Source organism: Rhea pennata, chromosome 2 (genome assembly GCF_028389875.1).
Source record: "Rhea pennata isolate bPtePen1 chromosome 2, bPtePen1.pri, whole genome shotgun sequence".
NCBI lineage: Eukaryota > Metazoa > Chordata > Aves > Rheiformes > Rheidae > Rhea > Rhea pennata.
Window position 1 is genome coordinate 63,106,972 of NC_084664.1, and position 20,893 is coordinate 63,127,864.

The 20,893-nt window shown below is 43.0% G+C and overlaps 1 protein-coding gene across 1 annotated transcript in view; it reads left to right on the forward strand.

The window, feature by feature from the left end:
• The first annotated feature begins 282 nt into the window (after positions 1-282).
• The window catches only part of VWC2 (von Willebrand factor C domain containing 2), a 52,544-nt gene continuing 31,933 nt past the window's right edge, over positions 283-20,893 (forward strand). The window contains exons 1-3 of the mRNA XM_062567938.1: positions 283-298; positions 1,294-2,075; positions 8,909-9,038. Coding sequence (XP_062423922.1) covers positions 1,362-2,075; positions 8,909-9,038 — 844 coding nt within the window. The 5' untranslated portion in view covers positions 283-298; positions 1,294-1,361. The remainder of the gene's footprint in view (positions 299-1,293; positions 2,076-8,908; positions 9,039-20,893) is intronic.

The window sequence follows — 20,893 nt, forward strand, 5'->3', positions numbered from 1 at the left end:
AGGAGCGCGCGGCTCGGCGCGGCCCGCGGCCGCTCCGCAGCCATGTGAGGGCGAGGGGCGGCGGCGGCGGCCCGCCCCCTTGCCCGGGGGCCGCGGGCTGCTGGGTGCCTGGCCGCGGCGGTGCGTTTGCTTGGCAGGGCCCCGCAGCAGCAGCAACAGCAGCAGGAGGAGGAGGAGGAGGAGGAGGAGGAGGAAGGGCAGCAACAAGCTGCCGCCCGCAGCCCCGCGATGGGAGCCGCGATGGGAGCGCGCCTCGCCGCCCCGAGCCGGCTGCGGGGCTGAGGCGGCTGCGGCGCAGGTAGGGAGGGAGGGAGCCGGCCCCGCGGTGGTGGTGGTGGTGGTGGGGAGCTGGGGAGGGGGCTGGCCTGCCGCCGCCCCCGGATGCAGAGCGGGCGAGGGCGGCTTGGCCCGGCCCGGCCCGCCGGAAAGTTTGGGGAGGCAGCGGCGGGGGTGGCCTGGCTGCCGGCGCCGTCGGGGGGCGCGCAGCGGGGCCGCTTGTAAATGGCTTCGAGCATGGGCCCCGCGGAGGTGGGCTTGTGCCGGGGGGCTGGAGAGCCTTGGCTTCCACACGGTGTCGGGCGTTTTCCGATGTAACGCGCGGTGTTTTAAAAGTCGGCGGCTGCCAAACTCGTGGAGGATTTGGGTTAGATAAGCCTCTGCCGCAGAAACTCTTAGCGGATCGGCTTTGCCTTTAAAACGCGGGAAGAAGGACGCCGCGTGTGCTTGTTCAGGTAGTCCCGAGAAGGTGTAGTTTTGCTCTGCTCACTTTAACATCGTTGCTGTTACTTGCCTTTAGAAGGAAATGTGCATGTTGGCAGGTATTTAAAAAAAGAAAAAGGCTTTAGAATGAATAAAAGGTTAAGGAACACTATCGGGCACGCAGTCAGTAAATAGGATTGAACTGTCTGGTTTCTGCTCTCGACCCTAATGTGATTTAGGGAGCTCTATTTAATTCGGTATGTGTCCTCTTCATGTTGCATCACTTGAAATGAATAATAGCCCCTAAATGTTGTAATTTTTTTCATGCACCTGCTGTTGCAAATCCCAGCTCCCCGGAGTTGTGCGTCGTGCTTTTACAGAGCTGAAGAAGCCCGGGTGCGTGCCCGGAGCCCTGCTATTTATAAGGTTTCAGAGAGTGGGGGAGGAGGAGGAGGGATGCAGCACAAGGCTGTTGTTTGCCTTTTGCATAAACTACCGAGGCAGGTTGCATGTTGTTTGAGATGTTGCGCTGGTGCGGGCGAGCGGTGGAGAGCCGTGCCTGGGCTGAAGTGTGCCTAATCTCTCTCTTCCCAGGAAGCGTGGCGTTGTGCAGCGATTCCCTCCGATGTGAACGCAGTGTCCCCTGTGGGATGCGGTAGGTGATGCCCAGCTCTACTGCAATGGCAATTGGAGCTCTCTCCAGTTCTCTCCTCGTAACCTGCTGCCTCATGGTTGCCCTCTGTAGCTCCACCATTCCCGTACAAAAACTGGCCAAGGCTCAAGACAAACAGGAGATAAAAGCCAGCCAGGAAAAGAGGGATCACACGTCAACAAGGGACGGTCAGACGGGCGCCGGGAAAATGAATGAAATCGGCAGGAGCGGGAGGGAGGAGGGCACCAGGGATTGGAAGAGCAAAGGAAGCAGGAACTACTCAAACAAGGAGTCCTGGACTAAGCAAAAGCAGGCTTGGAATAGCCAGGGGACGAGTGGTAAACTGGGGAGCATTCAAGTGCAGGAGCAAAGGGACGCCGCTGCTGAGGAACCTCAGGTGGCTGAAGATGCGTCCCTCCCTGAGGCCGTGGCCAGCGTCACCCCCGAGCCCCCGGAGGAGTACGCCTACCCGGACTACCGTGGCAAGGGCTGCGTGGACGAGAGCGGCTTTGTGTATGCCATCGGGGAGAAGTTTGCGCCGGGGCCCTCCGCCTGCCCCTGCCTGTGCACGGAAGAGGGGCCGCTGTGCATCCAGCCCGAGTGCCCCCGGCTGCACCCGCGCTGCGTCCACGTGGACACCACGCAGTGCTGCCCCCAGTGCAAGGAGAGGAAGAACTACTGCGAGTTTCGGGGGAAAACCTACCAGACCCTGGAGGAATTCATGGTAAGGTCAGAAACAAAGTCATTTCACAGGTTGTTCTGCCATCTAAAGCCATTTTATGTTCTTGGAATGCTGTCTCCATGTTTTGGGGCTCTCCCCTGCCCTTTTACTTTTTTGTATTAATACTACATCTGTACTGCTGTAAAAATGTTTCCCTTAAACGTGACCTTTCTCGTGCAGTGATACTGTAACATTTAAAAATGAGGGGACTGGTCTTTAATAAGTCCTCTGATATTTACAGTAAAAAAATGTTACTTGAAATGATGCTACTTGATGTTGATGGGGATGTTTTGGGGATTCCTAGCACTACATTTATTACCTTATTTTACGTTATGTTAACTATGCAACTTACACCTTACGTAGATCAGGCAGTGTTTTAGGGGCTGATTTTTTATTCCTAGTAATTTGCCAGTGCCAGCACCTTTTTCCCTGCAGCTCCTTTCTCTCTTTTCCTTTTTGGCTCTTTAAACCGGGCTGTTGAGATTATGTAATATTTTCTCTCTTAGGGGTCTTGTTTTCAGTAAGAGCATAGTTCACAGTCTGGATTGCAGCGATACTTTAAATATTATATAGCTTTATCTTTAGAGAAATCCTTTTAGAGCAGGGCCCTTTTAGCACTATTGTGCAAAGTCATTATCATTGAAAATGCAACTTGTATGTTACAGCGCGCTGAAAAGTTTTGGAGTTGGTGCCAGTTTTGTCATTGCTTATCTTGCCTTTCTCCCTTTAAGTATCTTATCAGAGCTGGGATCTCCAAGCAGGCTCCTAAGTATTTCCTTGGGAATATCGATTAAATATAGGTCTGGATCAAAACCTATATGGCAACACACCTGAATTTTTAGCAGCTGAATAGCGGGGAGTTGGAAATCCAGTTCCGAGGTCTGGCAGCTTGAGCCCCTCTCAAGGTGCAGGAGAAAAAATTATCTTTGCCAAGGCTGTAAATGAGTTCCCACCTCTGCTCTCTGTGGTGTTTGGGCTTTCTTAGAAACTTACTTCTATTCCAAATGTTTTTTTGTATTTTCTACTTTTTGAAAAATAAGCAAATAAAGAGCGGAATTACTTTCTCCGGAATAAGTCACAGTATCTTCCCATCTCTTAGGTAGTGGCGTGTAGAGTGGTAGTTGTTTTCAAGGCATGTCGGAGAGCAGTGGCTCAGCCTCCCGTTTCCTGTGTCAGCCTGAAGCGTGCATTCAGCTTTAGGGCAGCAGTTCTCCCCTTTAAAGAGAGAGGAGATGCTTTTACCGGTGGATACTCTGTGTGACCTTTTCAGAGATGGATTGTGAAATCCCTCCTTTTCCAGCAGAGTTAATTCTGAAGGGCAACTGAAACAGTGATGTTTCTGCACATGTTGTCTGTAGATTTCAGTATCGAAGTTTTAAAGAGTTCTCCCTGTGCTTTGTGCTCCTCTAAAACCTTCCATGTCCCTGCCTTTATACAGTGTCATCGTATTAATGGCTCTAAAGCAAATCTTAAAGGCATGTTAAGTGTGTCGTAGTAGGAGGATAAAACCTTAAAGGCATTTCAGCATGGCTGGCAGCCTTGGTTTAAAAAAAAAAAAAGAAAAAAATAAAGGGAGTGCTAAAGAGTACAGAAATCTTGCTGAGGAAAGACTTTCAACTTTGTTTTTAACCCCATTGTGGCGTTAGCAGTTGTGTTGATGCCTCTCTGTAATGAAACATCCTTTCCCTTCGATGTTTTGTGTTGGAATTGGAAATACGAGTGGGAATGGTGTACGCTCTGGGCACACAAGGAAAGTTACGGATGCAGTTAGGCAGGGGAATTGCAGCCTGAGTATTTTGATGCCTGTGAACCGTGATTTTTAGTTGGATTCCAAGTCAGGTTGCAGCGCTGTGAGCACAAGGCTGCAAACAGGCGTTGGCGCACGCCGCCGCAATCAGTCGAGACGTCGGGCGAAGTAATGCACAGGTGTCGTCAGATTGCTGCTGAGTGGGAGCAACTGCAAATGTAAATAATTGCATGCAGTTTCAAGGGCGGTTTTGCAAGTTTAAGGCTGAACGTTTCACGGAGGTTGCTAATATGCTACCTCTTGATTAAGGTCAGGGGAGGAATTATAAGTGGATAGTGATCTGTTTTTTTTTTTTTTTTTTTTTTTTTTTTCCCTGTGTGTCTGTCTGCATCCTGACTCTTTGTGGGGAAGAGTGTCAGGCATCATTGGGGGGGGAGGGGGGAGAAAAAAAGAAAAGATGAGCTCCGAACTTTTAGATGAAATTATCTGTACAGATCATTATGTGTAAATGTGCATGGAAGTCTGAGATTTTGCTTTTGTAAAATTCACATATAGCCTGATATGCCAAAAAATGTCCATAACAGGAACAAGTGCTTATTTGGAAGCTGGGTTTACCAGGTAGAGGGAGGTTTGATATTTCTTCTTTGACTCGTAGTTCTTCCTGCAGCCTGTGTGTGCATCATTTTAAAACAGTGTCATTTAAAAATGCAGGCTGACTTATAAAGTAACAGTCTTGGAAGGGCCATAAGTCATTTCCAGAGCTGTGTGAAAATGTAACTGGAAGTGGCCAGCAACTAATTTTATCATTTGCAAAAACTCTTTTTTTTTTTTTTTTGTGGAATCTCTAGCATATCAAAACATGTATTTAGTTCTGAGTAACACACAGAAATCTGGAAGTCAACAGACCCAACTGGATTTCAAAATGCCTGTGATACTGCAAAGGCAAAAATAAAAATAAGGTTGATATATTTATTTCTTGGCAGCTTAGCCTTGTTCACGTGCTTCTGAGAGGTGAAAGTGGAAAGAAAATAGTGCTAGAAATGCCAGTGCAATAGCAAATCAGCTTGGGATTATGATTTTTTTTAAAAAACATAGTCTTTTTTCAAGGCTTGAGAAATCAAATATAAATTGTGTGGGGTTTTTTATTTATGGATTAATTTTTATTTTTAATTAGTGTTTGCCATGTGACAAGTAGAAAGAGAAGACTAAAATTATACTTTGCACCATAACGTCAACCACTGTAAATTACTTATCACATCTTAATTATGGCAGTTTACATTAGTTGTCGGCCAAACCGAGCTGTAGCTTTTTCCGTGCACTGCTAGTGGGAAATCTACCTGTTCACGTTTCTGCATTTGCTTTTTTACCACACCTGCAGCTCCATGGTGAAACATCTATACATCTGCTCATAAACTTCCCTTTAAACCATTCTAAAGAAGCTGTGGTTTTGCCATTTGTACGCCATTTTCTGCAGGTTTTATGGCTGCATGATTTTATGGTGAATACTTAAGGCTTTGGTGCCTCTCCTTGGCTTTGCTCAGTATTTGCATAGACAGAACTACCACTGCCCTGCAGCTGATAATTTCAGGTGTTGGCCTCTCATGGTTTAACAGAGCCGTGGTATTGTTAGAGGTTGATAGGTCTTAGCCTTTCCAGTCCAGCCTGGCTCTACCAAACCTGCAAGGTGAGAGTTGTGCTAGAGTGGTCCTTCCCCAGATGAACCCATGGGACGTTCAACGTGTTGCCTGGCCTTGAGGAGCAGAGGAGAGGAAATGAAGCACCAAAGGCGTGTTTTCATTCTGATTTGTTTAACTATTCTTATACGCTGCCTTCTTGTCATGATGATTGTGTGTCCAAATACTAAGGTGCCGTTAATGTGAGGAAAGAAGTGGTGTTTTTCTACAGTTCCTGCTGCAGCTTGATGATCTATTAAAAGCAATGAGTTACCTTTTAGTGCCAAAATGCCCAGATAAGGGTTGACACTGGTGCCATTTTAGCAACTACTGTGATTCACTTACATGCATGAAAAGAGCTTTATAAAAATAAGCACCTACAGAACTTACTCGATTTTACCACCATTGTTCGTATCAGTAGGTTGTGCATGTTGTCCCACTGACTTGCAGTAAACTACAAGAGTGGTCTCAGATGTAAAAAGTTGCATTGTAAAATTGGAGAAAAAAGTGGAGAAACAGTGGATTTTGGAGGATCAGAATCAGTTCTTTGGTTGTGGCACGTGCCTAGGAGGCCATACTGCCATGGTCGGTGGCTTTCCCACGCATTTCCCATGGGCTCACATGGGGCATGGCCACACCAGGTGTAGCTCTGCATTGAACTATGTTCCTAGATGATGGGAGGAGGCACCTTGGGATGAAGAAGTGGTGGAGAACCACAAGCAGCTCTTCCTACAGCCAACGCAACCCCCTGAGGCAGTCTGGTCAGAGCAGAGCGTTTTTCTCACCCAGTAAGACAAAAACTGAACAAAACAGTGCCTGACAGATGACAGCGCTTGCTAAAGGTGCACTTTACAGGTGTACTCCCTTGGAAAACCCCACGCTCTGTTGCACAAGAGGAGTATCTGTGACCCTGCTACTGCAACATCGCATCGTATCACAGTGTACTCAGTTGGTGAAAGATGTAGACTTCAGGTTTGTGTGCTATATAAGAAGGAAATGCATCATGATGAATCATCATTATTAAATCAAAATTGATTAGTTGTCTCATTTCACAGGACTTTCAGTGCTTTTTTATTATTTAAAGGCTTCTCGTTCTAGGAATTTTAGGCTTCTGTCAAATTTGTAACTAGTAAACAAGCTACTTAATTAGAAGATGTTTAATTATTACAGATGAGAGATGTTATTCTTAACATCTGTGTGCTGTTTTGTGTCCTGATTTTCATTAGATATTCTAGTTTTACATCTCTTGTAATACCGAGCTGCACAGCCACTAAGTGGAGTTATGGGAGAGGGAATATCTGTTGTACTTAACTGAGCTTGTTATTGCATTTTTTTCAAGTAATGGCAACAAGTATTGAAACCAACTGAAAGCAATAGATTTGCCTTGTTGAGCCTGATCGTTGCAATGAGGTCTAGTAGGACTTCATTGATCGAGTAGGATTCTTTAAAAAACAAACAAAGCCAAAAGGGCACGTTTTCATAATTCAGTAAGTGCTGTGTAACTCCAGAGGAAAGGGTTCTTAATAGTGACTTGCAAGTAGTTAGGAGCTCCAGTTTGCTCAAGCGCTCAAAATTTCACGTGCAGCTTCAGTGATTACCTGGAATATCTGAGTCTTTTGACTCTAAAAATTGGGTTGGAAATCTCCTTATCTGCTGTGACTGCAGCTCTGCAAGTGAACGTGGCAATTTATAAATAATTACAGGACAAAGTTGTCCCAAAGCCTGCCAGAAAGATCTGCAGTATTGGGCTGTATGTCTCCTTATAGCATTTTATCATGTATGGGCTATTTCTTATCCTAGGAAGAGAGTAAAATAAGAGAGAACTGGAAGTGACCAGCTAGCAAAGGAAATCTGAAATAAAGGAGTAACAAAAGCAGAAAGCAGCACAGCAAAGATCCTATCTAGGCTTTCTGAGCAGAGGGGACAGCAGGAGGAGATAACGAGTGCGTAAGCAAAGGGCATTGCTGGAAGGTGGGAAGAGAAGTGGCAAAGCCCTGGTAAACACTTAGCTGGAGATAACACTGTCCAAGCAGCAGCACTTTTGAACTTCGATAGCAAGGAGGATGAGAGAGGCAAGCAACCAGAGCAAGACACCCGCAAATGATGTGCTAGACTGCCTAAGAAAGAGGGAGAAGGAACTAGTGAACCTGAAAGTTAGAGGTCTGAATGATTCTTCACTGAGAAGAAATTTTTCTGGATTAGGGGTTATTCAGCTTATGCTTTTGGAGAAATACAGAAAATGGCTTGTCTGACATCAGCTGGAATCTGCCATGGCAACAGGTCCGTGAAATAAATGGTTATTCCAAAACCCAGAATCTGCACAGATGATAAATTTAGAGGATTGCTAGCAATAAGATTGAACCACACTTTCTTCCTCTGCTCTGAGCATGAATACCAGTGTGTGTTTAGAGCGTAGTGATGAGTCTTACAGTAGAGCATTTATCCATCTTTACCCCTTTTGCTTCCCTCTCCCTCCACCTCCTTGTGTGGTGCAAAGCCACCAGAGATGCATCATGCAGGGCCTAAGCATGAGCACTGAAGACGGCAACTGGAACTGGACATGTAGCAAATACAGACCTTTCCTAAATCCTAAATAGGGCCTTGATTCTGTTTTGTTTGAAATTAATTTTGTAGGAGGAAGTTGGTTAAGTAATTATCATGGTACTGCTGTTCTACAGAGCTTTTCTAAACCAGTAAAATTACAGTGGAATATTGCTCCTGTTTTTATTGCTTCATCCTTGTTCTTTAGATTTCAATTTCTTTTCTGAAAAGTTTCAAATAATTTTTAAAAAAACAATCAAATACTGCTAGCTTACAGAAATACCAGAGTTCACAGGAACTTTTTCCAGACTTGCCTAAGAAAATGATCATTTTCAATAAAATGTGGCTTCCTGTTACCAAAAAGTTTTCAAAGATGGAAAAATAGCAATACAGATTTCCATTAAAAAAGTTTCACACTTAACATAGAAAACTTCTCCTATTTTTGACGCAAGATTCAATTGCTGGATTAATTTTTGAACCTCTAATAGATCAAAGATACCTATTCCAATATATTAAACCAAGCTGAGGTTAAATTATGAACTTGTTTTGTTGGAATTTCACTGTTATGGGGTAGGGAGGCTTTTAATTGATTTACATAAAAATCTGAAGTGTTCTTGTTCCCCAAATCCCTTTCCCGTTTGCATGTGGGACACAGATTCAGAGCAGCAGCTGTGGCTTATTCTGCTGTCGTGCTCCAACTTTGCAGGAGCAGCCTCCTCCTCTGCATTATTCAAAACACAAAAAGCATTTGTTCTAGAAGAGGAGGGGAAAGAAAGAGATAAAGGAGAGGACAGTGGAGATGGGAAGTTAGAGACTGCATAGTTTAGGAGAGTATTAAGTGGAAGAATTAAAAGATGAATGGATTTGTGTTTCAGGTTTCTCCTTGTGAGAAATGTCGCTGTGAAGCCAATGGCGAAGTGCTGTGCACTGTGTCAGCTTGTCCTCAGACTGAATGTGTGGATCCAGTATATGAACCCGATCAGTGTTGTCCCATCTGCAAAAATGGTGAGTGATTGCTGCAAAATCAAAAAGGGCTTTCTTGCTGAGAGATCCAAATTGTGCTGTTCCCTTCCCCAAAATAATTGTTTCCTTTTTCCTCCAGTGGAGATGGAAGGGAGCTTGGGGTGCGGGGGCACTGGGGTATCTTCCCAGTGTGAGGAGTGGACTTGAGTATGACCTGCAAGGATTTTTGCTACCCAGGGATCACGTAGTTTCTGGCTATAAATTCCACCTAAACTCACTGCGGGTGTGTTTTATATGGCCCACACTGGAAGAAACGCAGGCTCTTCATGTTATTCATCTTTCAATATGAGCCGTGAAAACTACTTTTGTTCTTCCTTCTTATTTGTTCCCGTTTCAGAAATTCTTCTCTTTTTTTCCTGAGGCAAATTAAATGTACCTTATTGAGCTCTAACTAAATGAATTAAATTCCCAAGTTTAATTGAATATTTTTCGTAACTAAATTAGACAAAGTCTCTCTACTCCCAGCAAGGGCTTGCATTAGATCAAAGTCTTGGTCTATTTAGAAGAAAAAATTACATGACACACTAGCTCATCACTTATAAAGAAGAAATGATAATTTATTAATAGAAATGAAAGATGCAAAATCTCAAATGAAATTATATTTAAAATGGAAACAGACATTTAAAATTATTCAAATAATTTCCAACCATGTATTATTTCTCTAGAATAGGTAGGTTCCATTACATTAGTTAAAACAAACTGATTAAAATTGTGGAAGAGCTGGGGGAGGAGGGAGTGTACAGCATATGCTTTCCACAAATTCAATAGGAGATGATAAGGGATAGCTAACTGCATTGGAGGAGTTTCATTTGTATGGATATAAAAGTAATTGCTTCGCATGCCTTAATTGGTTGTTAGGACCCTGGAGGAATTTGTTCTCGGCTGTACAGCTTAAAGGCGCTCTGCTTTTGGAGATGAAGTCGGGCCTTTTTGGAGGCGTTTAGGGACAGTTGCTGAGACGGGCAGGATTTGGGAGTCGGTGGTGTGATTACTAGCCTGTTCAGAGGGTCCTTTAACGTTGGTTGTCCCCAGGAGCCTCCTGGCACACTCGTGGGGACGTTTTCTTCCCGTGTGCACCGTGCTCTGCTGCAGCTCCCCAGGACGGGGCGACTCGCAGCACGAGAGGAGTCTCAGGGACTGAGTTACAAGCATAGTGCATTAAGCCGGCATTTCTACTGGCTTTCCCACTGAATTTCTCCAGAGGTGTTAACGCTGTTGGAGCAATATTGACTTTCTCATGAGTTTGCGTTCTCCCGCGAACAGCAGCACAAGACACTGGTGGCCACCCTCCAGCGGTAGCTTGCCTTTGAATTAAGCTCCTACGACAGCATGGGGTCTTGACTGGGCTGCTCTCACACAGTCCCTGACTTATTTCCCAGAGATGGGACCTGTTTCAAAAATCTTGCACAAGCATGCTTTAGTTGCAACCAGGCTGCTCACTCTCAGAGCACAGAAGCTGAATTCCTTGAGGTCTGCCTGAAAGAAAAGGGCTTTCTTGCCCTCGACATCTGAATCCCCAATATTAATTGCATATTGCTTTGGTACACTGGCATCACTGACCCAGTTTCCAGCCAAGGTGACCAGAGCTGACTGTTTGCAGTGAGCTGTCCTGTCACTTCTGTGCATGTCAGAGAACCAAGAGTGGTTTTCCTTGTTAGCTTTTAGACAAGAAAAAAAAAAGCCATTAAGAAGAACAAACAAAAACAGGGTAGTTCAAAAGAGGCTGGGTTTTTCTGGTTCAGCAGTTTTAATGCAGTATCATAAATACATTCCCAAAGAATCTGGGGAACTGATTTAAAAATATTAGGCTATTTGCTTTCAGAGCTTATTTTAAATAGGGAATGTGTACCTCTTGCAAAGAATTTCAGTGAGATGGTGAATGTTTTCAATTAGATTGGAGCAAAGGCCTCTTGAGAAGGCAAACCTTGCGTGCTTCATCTCGGCATATTCAAGCCTACTGTGAATGTGAGTTGAGGAAACAATCATAATATGCTTAAAGGTTGATCATAGCAGTGATGATAGCAACGGCATCATGTTACACGTCCTAAGCTCTTTTGGTTTAGTATGTGGAGCTTAGCCACAAAATTTGATGGTGGAAAAGGTGGAGCCAGCTTTGTGGGGAACCATGGAAAACATATGAATGAGAGGAATGTTTTGTGCTTTGCATCCTGCCATTTGCGTTGAAATTACCTGTCCTCTGAGTGACAGGAGAAGGAGAGGTGGGAGCTGAAGTTGAGTTCTGTACATTTACTAGAATTTGTGCTTTAAAAATGCACAAAATCAAAACTCAAATCTGCCTTTGGAGAGCTGCATTAAATAAGAGGAGCTCCATCCTGATCTCCTTCCTGGTTTACAGTACTGATAGTGCAGTTACTTGCTCACAACAGTTTCGGGAAGCTCAAAATTGGGTACAAACATTAGTACTGTGCAGACTAGTGAGGGAAGAGTAAAGATAGTAGGTGTAGGATTCCCTTTTCATGAGAAAAAAGTTGGGCATTTGTTGCTACTGATTCGTTTGGGGAGGTCAATATTGAAAGTGAATTATCTCTGTGAATTAAATTAGCTTGGTTGTCTGTTCCACTTCTCTTTTCAGTTTAGGAGCTCTAGTTGGCATGTACAGCTGAATATTGCTTTTGCTTGAAGCACACTGCCTCTGAGAAGGCAGTGGGATTGAGCATGACCATGCTCTTACAGGTATAGTTGTAGGAGGATTAAATTAAACCAATAGCCCAAATAGAGCCTGGAGGTGAAGGCATGCTTGCTAGACCAAAAAACATTTTGCTCTAAGGTCCCCCAGAAATTTGGTTCCATTATATGGCTGAAAGATAGCCCCAAATGTGAAGTGGATCTTGGTGTCTTCTCAGCTGATGCTTAGTGATTAGCTGCTTGTGTGTTACAGCGTTATTTTTGAGTCTGCAGCAGGCGGAGTTGAAAGTCTCCTATCTTTGAAGGCCGCAGTAGCTCCCACCTGGTGCTCAGAGCTTCGTCGTCTACAATATGACTGCTGATGCCCAGCAGCCCATACCCATTCTCAAGCCTGTAACACGTGTTAGGGAGGGGAGACTGGCTGTTTTCACTGAGGGTGCAAAAGGGGATGTGGTCATCTTAGGTGGGATGAGTCAGAGCCTCATTTCATATTTAGGTTCATATTTATGACTGAAACACTGCATCACTAGGGTGTGAAACTCTTGTAGCCAGTAAGGTGCAGGTCTGCTGGATTATTTTGAGCAGGCAGAGTCAGCAGCGGATGCTTTGTTTTCCCTTATCGCAAGGTTGGATAAGCTGAAATCTACTTTGGTTCCTGCATGTGAAATTTTCTGTGTGTTTAAGCATAAGATGACTTGAGAGAATGCCTCTGAATGGCAGATGAGGAGCTCCTTGCGTGTGAAGATGCTCACGGGGTTAGGGGAAAGGTGATTAAAAAAAAATAATAAAAGAAAAGTAGGTCCAGGCAGTACTGTTGCCCCTGTCCTTGTTCAAAATCAGGATGGAGAGAGGATGTGGTAGACTGTGGGATCTCCCATGCCTTGCTTAGGCAGCTGCACCTCAACACCTCTCAGTTGAGCTGGGTCTTTGCTGTTCACTGCAGCCTCAACTTTGCTCGAGCACCTTTGAGCATCTGACCTATAAAATGTGATGTCCTTCTGTGATATGTTTAAATAAAATATATTATTCCCTCAACTGTGTATGGCTTGGTCTCAACATTGGAGGATATGTTGTCCTGGTAGAGGTTGAGGCAGGGCTATTGCAAACATCAGGAATTTCGTTGCTCTGAGATTTAAATAAGTCGTGCTTTTGATTCTCCTCTGCCTCTCTCTCCTTTTGTTTTAAATGCTGGTTTCAGTCATTCTTTAGCCAGCAATTAACACATGACAAAGAAGTCGCAGAAGTTTTAAAGTCTAAGAGTGGTTCTTTAAGCTATGTTAAGCAAGGTATCAAACCAGGTGGTCACAGCAGTCCCTTCTAGATGTAAAATATGGGAACTGTTACGTGATTTGGAAGTCCGGTTTGTGAGACTAAAACAAAATATCGTTTTGACAAATTAATTTTCATTAAAAAAAATCTAATTGAAAAGCTATCATTTAAGACTAATCCCAGTGCCACCCATATTGTGTGTACCAACATGATTTGCTCATTCTGATCTACAGTTCAGACATATTTAAATATGTACAGAGGACAGTATTGGTTCCATGATCTTATGTGCAAGAGCCACTTAGCAAAAGGTGCACAGACTTCCTGCTTTAATTGGCTGTGCTTATCAAAATGATTTATACTAGCAGACTCTTAACCAGGAAATATTAATGCTTCACTATGAAAAACACCATTAAAGTTGCATAAACAGCTGTATGTGATTAAAATTACCTAGTGACTGTGCAGATAGGTGAAAAGCTGTAGCAGATGTTTTGGCAGCTACTTACTGCAAACACGGAAATATCAGACTTGCTCCTTTTGCCCAGTGGCTGTAATGGCTGTTTAAAGTGGTTTCCAAATCTGACAGGTGAAGTCGATAAACTCTTAATAGTAATTTTTGTTGTTGATTTGCTGTTAACAATGTAGAAAGCAAGTTCAGTCGTCTTAATTCAAGGAACCGCTTTAGCCATACTCCATCTCTTCGCTGCCCTCTGTCATTTGTCGTTTACTCTGGGAAAGCTGGTGGCTAAATGAGGTACCTGGGCTTCCAGTGCAGAACTCAGAGCTGTTTTGTTTTGTGCCTTTTTTTTTTTTTTTCCTCCTCAGATCAGAACCTGTTTTAATGTACATGGCTTACCACCAACCAGAATGCTTAAAATAGTGTTTAATATTCAAAGTAGCGGTTTTATACTTAGGTACGAGGAGGTACAGTATAGAAGAGCCTATTAAAATGTAAAATCCTATAGACTTCCCAGCTTTCATTCTGCCATATTTTCTCATTACTGGTTACTTCAGTGAGTCCAAGAAATTTTCTTCTGCAGTCAAGTTTTTTCCTCTTACCTGATACTATGGGTTTAGCTTGTGTGTTAGGGCTAAATGCTGCCATGTCGCTCACTCCCGTGGCAGCTGCCTGGGGGGTAGGGGAGAAATCCTTTCACTCCACTCTGGCTTGAAGAAAAGAGATGAAAATGTGCAGTGCCAGTGGAATTGCAGTGCCAATCCCAGGTGCAGATAAAAAAACGAGGTGGAGGAAAATGAATAACTCTTCTCACAATTTTCATGTTACCAAAGAAAAAGAAAAAAAAAAAAAAAAGGTCCGATGTATCTTGTGTTACTTGCCACAGCCATTTCACATACCTGCTATACCATGTAGTCCTGTGAGCTGCTCCTGGTTCAGACAGGAAAGTGCCTTTATGCTAATGTCCACCATGGTATTGCAGTAAACTCTGTGCTGTTGCTTGATTTGTCTTCTCTTATAACTGCACATTTTACATAGAGACCCATTTAGGGATTTGCTTGCTTTCCAGGGAAGCAGCTAGCCTCTGTTCCTCAAAATGAAGCTATCAGTTTCTTCAATGAAAAATTTCTTAAAAAAAAAGAAAGAAAGAAAGAAAGAATTTTCTGAAGTTTGGATTGCACTTTTATGTAAATTGAGTTTACACTGTGCCTCCCTCCATACAGTGCCTCCAGTACTCTTTCTTTGCCATTTGAAGAAAGTTCAGAAATTTTATATTAAGGAAGTTGGCCGTTTTCTCACAGTCAGTCCTATTCTTTATGCTATTCGTTAGAGAAAGTTCTCTCAGTATTAATTGCTCTCTTCTTTTGCTCTTGGACATCTATTTGGATTTTGTGTATGTCACTAATAGAAAATGTACAAGAAGTTCAGAAGGGGTGTGTGATTCCAAGGTATGAAAAATTTGTGTGCATCTTATGGTAAGCCATATCCTTGGAATAAAATTACGTATCAGTAGAATGCTGCTCTGCTTGATTAAATTACGGTCTCGTCAATCCTGAAACTGTCTCTTGCTCAAGATCTAGCTATGATAGCTTAATGTATTTATTACTTGACATTAGCTGATTCCAGTAGCTGTCTGTGTGAGCTGTCAGTTGTATTCTTGGCACATAATCCTGTTTGTACATAGAAGCTATAGCAGTGATCGGGGTCTTTAGGTGCAATAACAACACAAGTAATAGTAGAAGTACATGTCTGATAAGTATTCTGCAGTGTGATTAAAGGGAGCAATGGAGAAGGACATAAACTTTATATATATATATAGGCTTTTGTATTCTTTTGTCGTCTTCATTGCTATTTTATTACGTTAAATCAAGCATCCAGGAATTTGCCTGGCTTTTAGGGGAGAAGGAGGCTTATAGGTAAGCGTTGCAGTATACATTAATATATTGGCAGTGCAGCCCTCTGATAAGAAGTGATACACTTGCGATCTCGTTGTACTTCTAAGTGCAGTGTAATTTTCTGTGCTTATTTTCCTCAGGAAGCTAGGGAAGAAGTGAGATGATTCAGGTGATTTGCTGACCGCTTGCTTTAGACTGAAGTTTCCAAACTTCACTGCTCAGCACTTTGCTGCTGTGTGGCTCGCGCTCTGCCGCCGGGATGCAATATTCATGCAGTGCAGCGCTGCTAATGCGAATTCTGGCTAATCTCACTGTAACTTCTCCTACTTTGGGATTTCTTAGCTCACTGAAGGAGCCGTGAAGGCTTGCTTGTGACGGCCGTCTCGGAAGTTTTCTTCCTGTGCTGTTCAAACTGTATTTGCGCGTGAGGTACAGATCTGATAGACTAACAAAACATAGTCCCTTTCCTGATGTTAACTGGAGCAGGACCTGACTTGTATGCCTGCATGTATATCTGGGAAGGGCTTATGCGGGAACAGGTGCTTAGGGGGGAGGCTAAAAGTTGCTAGTATTTTTATTAATATTTGTAAAACTGCAATGTTTATTAATGCTTTTCTTGTTGCTTTCCCTATAAATGTCTTCCTGTTTCAAATTACTGAACTGGGACCCCCCCCCCCCGGTACAGTTTGTGAGGTTAGAGTCCTGCATTAAGTCCCTGATGATTCACCTTTGCCCAGCAGATCAAACACCCTTCTCAGCTGGAGTCTGAAGCGCTTTCCTAATTGAAGACCTTGATTTTTAGGTTGGAAGCAGCCTTCACTTTGTGAACCTTTGGATCGCTTCCACGAGAGTAATTATCCATGCAGCTTTGCTTCCTCGAGCATGTTCAGTTGTACAGCTGTGATTTGAAACAAAAAAAAAGCAACAATTTTTAAATAAATCCTTACCTTCACCAGCATAGTTATCAAAATGATTAGCGTGCCAAAGATGATAGACAACTAAAAGCGTTGATGGTTATTTTTGTCTTGGAAAACCCTCTAGTGTTTTCTTGCTGCCTACGCTGGTGCTATTTAAATTTTCATTAGAGGAAGGACTTCCTACTGAAAAAAATCACTTTCTTCCAAATGTTCCATTTTTTATGCTGACTCTACAGCAGTCTCAGTCCTTTTCTACGTGACTGGTCCTTGGATGGGAGCAAGTTCAGATCGATTAAAGGTTCCATGCCTAAATCTAACTTCCCCAGCAGCCTTGGGGATAATCGGTATTTTCCTCCTCTAGAACCCTATTCTCCGTTTCTTCCCACACTTGCAACATTTTGCCATTTGCTGGCTAGCGGCCACCTTTTTTGATGTCCTTGCAAGCAGCCCCTTTATAAGTCACACTCTATTCAGCAGCCAAGGGGCAGGGAAGGCGTATTTTCACTGCATGCTCACCCAATGTGTACGACTGTTTTTTTTTTTTTCTTCTTTTCCAGTGGAATTTGTCAGGGGAGGCAGCAGCAAGGAAACAGAACAAACAGAATGCAAAATACGATTTGATGAATAGCATTGAATAAAGAACATTTATATCCAAGCAATTCCTTCTAGACCTCCTGTGCTTGAAATACTTGCTCACAATACATAATGTCCCTTTTCAAAGGAGGTTCCACAAGACTGTGATGCTAATTTGTTTTTCTCAGGAAAAAGTAGAGATATTGCTACTTATGCTCCAGAATAGTTCCCATTCCTTTTTCATACTATCGTCTAAAACCCTTGGTCTAAAAGCCTCACAACTTTTGACTTCAAAATGGAAATCATTGCTTAAATTTGGCAATCTTGGGGGAGGTAAGCAGTTAGTAAGTCCAATTAAAGATAGAATAGGAAGAGGGAGTAGTGGCTGTTAATGATGTCTTACAAAGCCAAGTAACAAGACAACAGAATGGTTAATGGTATTCAGCATAACCTTGTATCAGGCAGGGAAAGAAATCGCTTGAATATTTTGATGACCTCTTTTAAGATTTCTGCCAAGCAGTTTTGGTTAAATATAACTATGAAATGCTTTATGTAAACATCTGTCAGGCTTCATTAAGATAGGTTTGCATTTATTAGAAGTATGCTATTATAGACAGACTGGTTCCTCCCTCCTGATTTGTATGATGTTCTGTGGTTGCTGAGTGCTCAGCAAAAGGAGGTTGCAGAAGTACAGAGAAGAGGAGCAAAAAAGGCCCAAGCATTTCTGAATACTCTCCTGTGAGAAAAGAGTAGGTCTCTAGTTTGGACAACACATAGATTAAAACCCATATGATAAAGTATTTTATTGGGGAAAAAAAGGGAAGGACAGTGATAGGATAGTACCAATAAAAAACCTCCCCACAGTCATGAAGGGAGAATGAAAGAAAATCAAAGGGCTTTACACATAATAAGGTTTTTAGTACACCATATAATTAACCCATGTAACACACTGACAAGAGAGTACTGAAACATTTTCCTGGGATTAAATAAATACCAGATATTTGATAGGAGGAATAAAATATCAGCCTTAATCTAACTACAGTGAAAATACTTGAAGGATATCAGCCTACATGCTGCAGAGTCTAGAGTCTAGAAGAAACTTGCATATAGCAGAACATTTTTTTGCATTAGCAGAACATTAACATCGTATTTCAGACTATCCATATCTTAGCATTTTCTTTTTGAACTGTCTCTTTTTAAAGTACTTTGCAGAAAAATGATTAGGCTACCTTGCCTTCAGCCCAGCCAGATAAATCCTTGAAGTATATGTATGTTCTTGTTAAGGCAAAAAACATATTTAATTAAGAAATGTTTACTATAGGAGGAATTCTTTTCCCATGTACCTATTGTATTTTCATTTTGAGGTGTGCTGAGACACAGCACTACCATGTAAAATAACACTTTCAAGTTACTCAATACCTGCAAATGACAGAAAAAAAATGATGAAGATACCATTTGGCACATTCTGCTTTCAACTATTCTATCAAGCTTTATTTAAATAACCTAAAGAGAGGTCACCCATAGATTGCTTGTGTATTAACGGTCCGTGCTATCTGACATTGCTGTGATTGGTTAAAAGGGCCTCTGTAGCCGTAGTTTTTGCATGTTTAAAATGATCAGCTGAAGGATTAATTAAAATAAGAGGCCTAATAAGCAAATAAATCACACCAGTTTATGGAGTTATTTGTTATGTCAATGCAATGGAGAAATGTGCCGCCGCACAGTGGAAAGCTAATCGTTTTCCTGCCATGGCAGCTTGCTACCCTGATATATTGCTAATGAACGGATTAGATGGTGGTTTGGCAGCCACCAGCATGTGAATGATTGTCTTGAGGACCAGCTCGCTCTGATGCTGAGGTCTAAGCTAGGCTCTGATTATGACCATTTACAGGTAACTTTGCGCCCATTATTTAGCCTCTCTCCCTCTTTCTCTCTTTCCACATGTATTTATTTCTGGTTACACCTGTATGTCCATAAGCGCTCACATATACAGCTGAAATAAGTAAGAAAATCTCATTGCCTAGGTCATAGCCTCTACGTTAAATCAAAACAGAAGGTTGTGCTCTGATTTGCATGTTTGAACAAGGTACATCTTCCTTCTTGTCTGGCTGTCCTGCTTCGTCAAGATCAGGTAAGCTGCTGAAATGCAGAAGAGCCCCAAGGTCCCAGGGCTCGGCGTGGCACAGTTTGCATGCTCATTGCCGAGTCCGGTGCAGGATCGTGGTGCTGTGTGTGCGTGCCTGCAGCGGTGACCAGCAGCCACCCTCTCGGTGTTCTTGCTGGCTTCAGCAGAGAAGTTTCACCCATTGTGCAGTTTTTGTTATGGGAAGGTAATGTATTTGTCAGTGTGAAAGGGTTTTTTAGTTCCACATTGTTATGATGGGATTTTTTTGTTCTTGGGGTTTGGAGCGAGGTAGAGGGTTTTTTGGTTTGGGTTTTTTTTTTTTTTTTTGGTTACGGAGTACATTCAGAAAGCTGCTTCCTTCTGGTGCAAATTACTGGAGAGTAATTTCAGTTATCTTTAAATATGTGCATGTGAGTGTTTGTGCATCTGTATTAATGATGCAGTTTCGGCTCTGGTGTGTTAGGGTGTGAATTCCCTCGGCTCGGGGTGCTGGTGCTCTGCCCCTTGCCGTGCTCCTGACTGTGCTATTGCCTAGCAAAATCTGTGCAGTGGAAAACATTTTTCATTAACATCGCTGTGATGTAGTGCCTGTGTGGAGGAGCAGTCTGGAAACCTCTATAGTCCTTGAAGCAGGTTTTGGGTCCCTGAGCAGGAGAGGTTTTCTGGACTTGGATTTTGAGGACTGCTACCAGGGCTGACTACTACTGGTGGACAACTGGCAGTACATGAAAATCTTCCTTAACACAAGTTATGTTACTGTAAATGAAATACATAGATTGCAAAATTCAGGTGAATGAAAAGGCAGTCTTCATAGTTTCAGGTGTCATAAAGTGCACCCACATTTACCCAGCATTGGACTTCGTTCCAAAGGTCCTTCTCACCCTTTGAGGTCCGGCTGTTGAGTTTCTGGCCTCCTGGTAAAGCATCCAGGTTGTAGGTAGCCCCAGTGTCTGTAGGTCACGCTCTTGGAAGAAAATCTGTCCAAGGGATGTGTTTTCCTTTCCATAGCCCGAGTCCATCTTTAGTTCCCTAGGAAAGAGGTTTGACCTCATGTGCGTACTCTAAAGGTCTTGCTGAAGTCTTGACTGAAGGGGTCAGTGGGATTTCCTTGCACAGAAGGGGCAAAGTAATACTTCATTCAAGCAAAAAGAGGTTGGCAGCTTCGACTGCCAATACCAGGACTGGGTTAATGGAGCGTATGGGAAGGGATGAGTGTGTGTGTGTGTGAACGTGTGCACATATACACATACATATTTGTGTGTGTATGTACATATATGTGTGTGTGTATATGTACACACTCATACTACATAATTATTTTTATATATATAAAAAGCATGCTGCAGGGGCTCACCAAGCAGCATGCCCAGGGAAAGCACTTCCCGCTTGAAACTCCCCCTTGAAAGGCTACCTGGCAGTGGTTGGTGGCCATCACCCTCTCACTCCTCTCCCCAAGAAGTGTAAAGATAGTAACAAGGGTTTGGTGTTGGAGCGGCAGCTGGGGCTTCCTCACTGCTTCCTTGGGAGCAGAGGTTCCCCAGCTGATTCTAGCATGCTAATTCTTGCACCTGGGTTATATTTAAATGGATGCATGGGCCAAATAGCTACCCCCTTGAGTGCACAGACCATTCCATCCTCTTTTTGTAGAGAAAGCTGCAGAGGAACTGTACCAAGAACTACAGGGTGCTGGAGGTGAAGAGATTGCTCTGCTGCCCTGAGTTTTGATATTACAGTCCTGGAGATAACAGTCAATGTTTTGTATGTCTGCCTGCAGATTTGAGCAGATGTAATGAGCAGAAAAATGTCACACATTAATTATGCTTAGTTTACATTATCACATATTTTCTAAAATTATGAGGACTGAAATCTGTTACTTGTACATTCTTTTTTGTTGCCTTTTTTAATAAATGAAAACAGTGGTTTGGATGTAGTCATAACATTTGTATAGACTGTGGTGCATC